Raw genomic sequence first — 6,522 nt, 5'->3', positions numbered from 1 at the left:
TGTAGTTTTTAGTATTTATGACCTGATCCTGTATGGCAATCATGAATCCTTCCATCTCCCCAAAGAGGCATTCCCGATCTAACCAGTTGTTTGACGCAGTTTTGTCAACAAAATCCTGGGTCAGATCATAAGGATGCCTGCCATGGAGTGCCTTTCGAGCCCACGATTACTTAATGGTGTCTATGCTTTTTATATGTTGTGTCATGTCTGTATGATGTGAGTGTAAGTTTAATGGTGTGTTATTTGAGTCTGCTAAAGTTACTGCTTTATGTAATTGTGATGTTTCTTGTTTCCTGTAGAAAAACTCTCGCAGTGACTGTATTTGTTTGTAGTGAAGGTTAACTATGTCAATCAGGCCATGTCCGCCATCTTTACGTGGAAGGGTTAATCTTTCTGTGGCAGATTTAGGATGATATAGTTTATGCTTAGTAAGCGTTGTTCTTGTTTTCCTTTGGAGTTGCTCGAGATCTGTGTGAGTCCAATGTATAACTCCAAAAGAGTGAGTACTGGGACAACATATGTATTTATTGCTTTAACTGTGTGTTTTGCATTTAACTGTGTTCTGAGGATAGCATTTAACCTACTTTGGTATTCTTTAATTAATCTTTGCTTTATTTGTGTATGTTCTGTTAGTTTGGCCTGTTGGAATCCTAAATACTTGTAGAACTCAGCCTCCTCCATGGATTCAATAACGTCCCCATTTCCAAGTGCAAACTCTTCTTTCTTCAGGATTCCTTTTTCTGTGTGAAGTGTTTTGCATTTGTCTAAGCCAAACTCCATTTGTATGTCCTTGGTGTATGAATGTGTGATTTGTAGGAGCTGCTGAAGTTGTTTTTGTGTGGATGCATAAAGTTTTATGTCATCCATGTACGTGAGATGTGACAGAGTAAACTGTGTTGTTTTTTCAGTCTGATATTGTAGCCATATTGCGTGTTGTTAAACATGTTGGATCATTGTTAAACATGTTGGATAATGATCACGGCTAGGCAGAACCAGAGAGGACTCGAGGAATCTCCTTGAAAAATTCCTCACCTAAAGAATATTTGGTTTGTTTGTATGGAAGTGTTACTAACCCTGAGATGCAGTGTTGTTCTCCAGTGCTGCATAGTGTTTTGGAAGAATGCAATGAGTGATGGATGTATTTTGAACGTGTGTAGAATATGTAGCAGCCAACTGTATGGAATACTGTCGAATGCTTTATTATTTAAATTTAAGCAAATAAGTAAAAAATTTAAATTTAAAATATGTATGAAAAAATGTTAAGTAAATGCCTTGAATAAGTTTTGATTGTATTAATTTTGAAATTATAAATTTGATAAATTAATTTTAGGCAGTTTGCCAATTAAAAAAAATATATTTTTATATTTATTTCAGTTAAATATTTTAAGAGCTTTGCTACATAGTTTTATTTTTAATTTTACATATTTTTACTAGTACAATTGTATAAATAACATAATAAAGAATTAATTTTCTTCAATGTATTTTTTTTATCTAAAACAATAATTTGAAATTTTCAACCTCAATTATGAATAATTTAATACTCTTGTACACATTTAACCAACTATTAATTAATAAATGAATTCTCTTTACAGAATAAAATATTCATAACTATAAAACCAGACAAATTCACATTTGATATAAATATACTATCACAAATATAATTTTAAATTAATATTAAAAATGTAATTATCATTTTTATTAATTACTGATATGAAAATGACAGATGATGGCAAAATCGGAATTTCTTTCCCCTTTTGCAAATAAGCAAAAAAGAAGTAGAAATTCCGATTTTATCATCATCAGTTACTTTTAACTTAATACTGTATTTGATAACAACAGAATGCTTTGTTACGAAACACATAAACACGTAATAAACCACGTGGTTTACAGATCAAAGTTTATGAACCAATAAAAAAAAACAGCTTTGATTACAATTGAAACATACTCATGACTGGACCAATCGTAATAAACTACGAAATAATTAAAATATTTTATTTTAAATATGAAATATATTTAAAAGCTTTCATGCGTTCTTTGACGCATTAAAGCTTTCAATATAACTTACGAAATTCTTAAAAAAAAAAAAAAAAATGGCCAAGCAAATTAATTAATCAAATAAATATATACTGTAATTAGATTATTTCGTTCTTTAAAGAAATAAGAAGGATTTCTTAGTAAAAGTGAAATCATCAAACTCACTTCTTATACTTATTCAATTATTTTATAAGCATAATAAAATCTTGCAACATCACTCGGATTTTCGGGAATTCAAAGTGGTGCCATCCGATGATGCCAACTATAGCTGAAAATACATTCCTAAATGACAGAATTTACACTTAGAATTCCTCTGTTATCAAGTTATAACACAAAGTACTGCACATGTTAATGTATAATTTTTAAAAAATAAATAAATAAACAGGTATCGTTTTAGGAGAAAATGTAACAATTAACAACTTCAGTTGTTTTTTTATCATTTTAATTAATATAAATTAAACTGATTAATAAAAATAATTTTAAATTAAAGTCGTTATTTGTTAAAATTAAACTAAAAACATTTGGCTAACGAAGAATGATAAATTCTCCTTTTCTTAGTTTGTAGTGTGATCTTCAATATGTGATTTATGCAAGTTCAATTTGAATTATTTACGTGAGAACTAGTAATGAGCGATCCGGGGATCAGTGCCACACGACCGATCAAAATCAGTGTCATCTACGGCACGTAGTCTATATTTTGTCAGTAAGTCCAGGGCCGTCGAGAAGGGAGAGCTTGGGATTTTTTCCTTGGTCCAGAGAACATTTAGGGGGCCATAATGATTCCAAACGTATAAAATTAACGTTATTTTTACTAACAGATAATCAAATTTTTAAAACTGCGTTTTATTAACTAGCTGGGGCACCCGCAGGGGCAAATCCTGACCAAAATTTTTGGGCAAGCTGAAAGTTATAATAGGAATAATGGGCATTAAACCAGGAGTCACCACACTACGGCCCGCGGGCCAAATCCGCCTCGCAAGGTCAGTTCATCCGGCCCGCCGCCGCACTATGCCACAAATAAGCTAAAATATAATTATTAATATGGAAATATCATAAATTGTAGATGAACTTACTATGTAGAAAAAATTAAAATAAGTGTAAGTGAAAATCCAGAAGTGGTCCAATATGATTTTTGCATCTGACAATAATATAAATTTTAGGAAAATCAGTGAAATAAAAAGTTCGGCGACTTTGGATATCAGAGCGCTTTTTGTGTAAGTACCTGCAATGAAGTTTCTAAGAAAAGCGAGCTTGCTTCAGCGATCGTGTTTCTGTATTGGTAAATAAATACGTTGGTTTTCTTTATTTTTTGTGTATTCAGTACAGTATTTTTTGTGTATTCAGTACAGTACTTATAACGCGAGTTTCTATAACGCGGCGAAAAAATTGCGACGGTATTCGTATAAAGACGCTAAAAGGGACTCGTAAAACGCGGTAAAACGTCATCGCCGACTCGTGTTGCGACAGGATTGGTCGAATCTGGACCAATAGTAAACGAGCAGCCGAAATACTTACACGCTACGGAGAGTTTAGACCGGTAAGTTGAGGTTACTATCGTCTGTACAGTAGAGGAGAAGGTGGTATTATGGAACCCCAATTACATTTTAGTGAATTGTAAACAAGGTATCATAACTACACCCACAGCTTTTGTGCGAAAAGTACCGGTAACTAGTAAACTAAATGTTCGTAATTGGATTTTTCGCTAGTGTAATTATAAGTATGGTTTTTGAAGGCTTTTGTACAAAAAGTCCAAAAGTAGGCTTAGAGAAAATTGGGTGGTAATATGGAACCTTACTGTATATTTTCAAAAAAATGCTTTAATTTAGCCAAANCAACGTCAACTGCTCAACTCAAAAGCTTCAACTGGAAAATTTTACCTCATCCACCATATTTGCCAGATAGTGCTCCCAGTTTTCGGAGTTTGCAGAATTTTTTAAAAGGAAAAACTTTTGAGGATGAGAACAATGTAAAAAAGGCTATTTCTGAATATTTTGATTCAAAACCGAAATCATTTTACAAAGACAGGATTAAAAAGCTACCATCAAGATGGCAAGAAATTGTACAAAATAATGGTGACTACATTATAGATTGAAATAAAATTTAGTTAAAAAGTTTTGTTGCTTTTTTTGTAGATAAAAATGCACACGAACTTATGGACTGACCTGATATATGCGAAATTATACCCCGACTTACGCGAATTTGACTTATACGGTTACCGCTTGGTCCCACCTATCGCATAAGTTCGGGGTATTACTGTATTTTCTTTTATTTGTTTTTGATTTTTTAATCCAACTGTTCAACTGAGCAAACAACATAACAGAAAAATACAGTAGCAAATTAAATTATTTTATCACAATTGAAGACAAATTGTATTTTATTTGAATGGTGTTTATGAGATTGTTGTTAAACAAAAAATTCCAGGTCATTTTTTGCAAGAGATTGTCCATAAATGACTCTATACTGGAAGGGAAAGAATGGGTTATAACAAGTTGGAAAATGGGGAGGGGAGAGGTTGAGCTTCAGTGGGCATCCATTTATTTCATTAAATTTTATACACTTTATACATTTTATTATAATTATTTCAAAGTTTCCCATATGTTTCATTTCTACTTATGGTAACTACCATTCATAAAGTGATCAACATTTCAAAGGGAGATCAAGTTTTGTTGGATGTCTGAAGAGGGGAGGGGTTATGGAATCTTGGACACAAGGGGAGGGAGAGTAAAAATTTCAAGAAAAATGTGGACATAATTTATGACAGCCCTTAACTTTCAAAATTCCATTTAGACCATGACATCTGTTAATTCTAGTGAATTATCATAAATACCTGATACTAAGCACAGTTTGTTTTCTGTCTGAACACAAAGAATTGAGTCAAAATACTTTTAAGTCAATAATATTGTTTTGGGAGCCATCAATGATAATCACTTGCCATTACCATGGAAGTAATGTTATTGCAGGCATAAAAAAATATCACGCACACTTGTGCAAGTGACCTTGTATCTTGAAAACAAAATCATGGACCGCAATTTTAATTATATTTTAATTTTCCTCATGTCATATTATGTAAAATGACAAAATTTAATCAAAATCAACTGATGAAATTTTGAGAATAAACTCAATTCTATAAGCCACACAGAAGAGGTTTTGCTAATGCTCTATCTCAACTAATCCATAAAAAAATTATATAAATACATTAACAATGTTTTATTTAATTATAAGAATCACTATGATTAATTGTAGTGCTTCTTATAATTAAATATTCATACTTTAAATGTTCAGTTAAATATTAACATAACAATTCTAAAATTACAAACCTGTGGTTCAAATAAACCAACTCTCTGAGTCATAGGTTCATTGGTCACAACTTCCACTTTGCATATTAAACCTTTATCAATTGTATGGAATAGAAGATCATTTTTTGTAAGATAAATCTCTCGTCCAATTGGCACTTCAATTTCTTTGCTATATAGTAATAGCTGAGCCATATTAGGAACAACAAGTACATATAGACAATTTACAATTACAAGAATATTCATCTTGATTGAACTGACCTAATAATCTGTAAAAAAAAAAAACATTTCATTGAATAATGATGGGTAATATTAAAATGAAATTAATTTAAATTATTAAATTAGAATTATTTATAATGTTTAAAAATAATCTTCAATTCTTCCTAAGATAAATTCTTTGTCCAATGCTTAAGAGCCATACTACTTAAGTAATAATTTTAATATTGGAACACAACTTACACTCATATTCAACTTTATCCAATTCCTTATATTCATTATTTAAAAATTTTTTATTTTCAACTTTTAAAAATTTAATTAAAATATATTCTGTTTTCATTTACTACCAATATCTGCAAGCCATTCCTGACTATCATCTTACTCATGTTTTTTGTAATATATACAAATTCTTAAAAGTTTTTAACTAAATTTGGAACATTTTCCACTTATTTAATATACTACAGTATATTAGAGCATATTATTTAATATACACTAATATACAGTATTTTTCATATGCTGTGTAAATGTATTATTTCTTCATAAACTTAAGCACATTTTATATATATATATTTAAATTTTAATACTCTTTTAATATCTCCATATATCCATTTCTTCTTTATTCTGTTCACCACTGTATAAATTTTGCTTTTCTGTCTTGATGTAAAATGTTCTTTTCAAAATCAAACATTAAAAAGTCTGTACTATTCTTATTGTTAGATTTTTTACTTGCATTTCTTTATAATTATTTTACCTGCATTGAAGATTAATTAAGATATAAACAAAAATTAATTATATTTTTTTTTATCTCTTTATCAATTTATTTTTCTTGATATTATTTGCATTTTCTTTTTGTATCCATAAGAATCTTAGTAAATTCTGTGTTTTGGAAATGTCTATCATGTATGTCTTGATTGCAAATAATATTAAGAAATTATAAAAGAGCTTCTTGTCTCAAAAATTGTTGAAACTAATATCTCAA

At 30.1% G+C, this 6,522-nt stretch overlaps 1 protein-coding gene across 1 annotated transcript in view; it reads right to left on the bottom strand.

The window, feature by feature from the left end:
- LOC111623301 (FRAS1-related extracellular matrix protein 1-like) overlaps positions 1–5,596 on the bottom strand; it is an 84,253-nt gene extending 78,657 nt beyond the window's left edge. Inside the window, exon 1 of the mRNA XM_023365826.1 lies at positions 5,352–5,596. Within this exon, the coding sequence (XP_023221594.1) occupies positions 5,352–5,573 (222 nt within the window). The 5' untranslated portion in view covers positions 5,574–5,596. The remainder of the gene's footprint in view (positions 1–5,351) is intronic.
- Between the last annotated feature and the right edge of the window lie 926 nt (positions 5,597–6,522).

The sequence above is a fragment of the Centruroides sculpturatus genome, unplaced genomic scaffold (assembly GCF_000671375.1).
Source record: "Centruroides sculpturatus isolate CEXI.00-Female unplaced genomic scaffold, Cexi_2.0 scaffold123, whole genome shotgun sequence".
NCBI lineage: Eukaryota > Metazoa > Arthropoda > Arachnida > Scorpiones > Buthidae > Centruroides > Centruroides sculpturatus.
The sequence above is the reverse complement of the archived record's forward strand: the minus strand, read 5'-3'. Positions and strand labels throughout refer to the sequence as shown.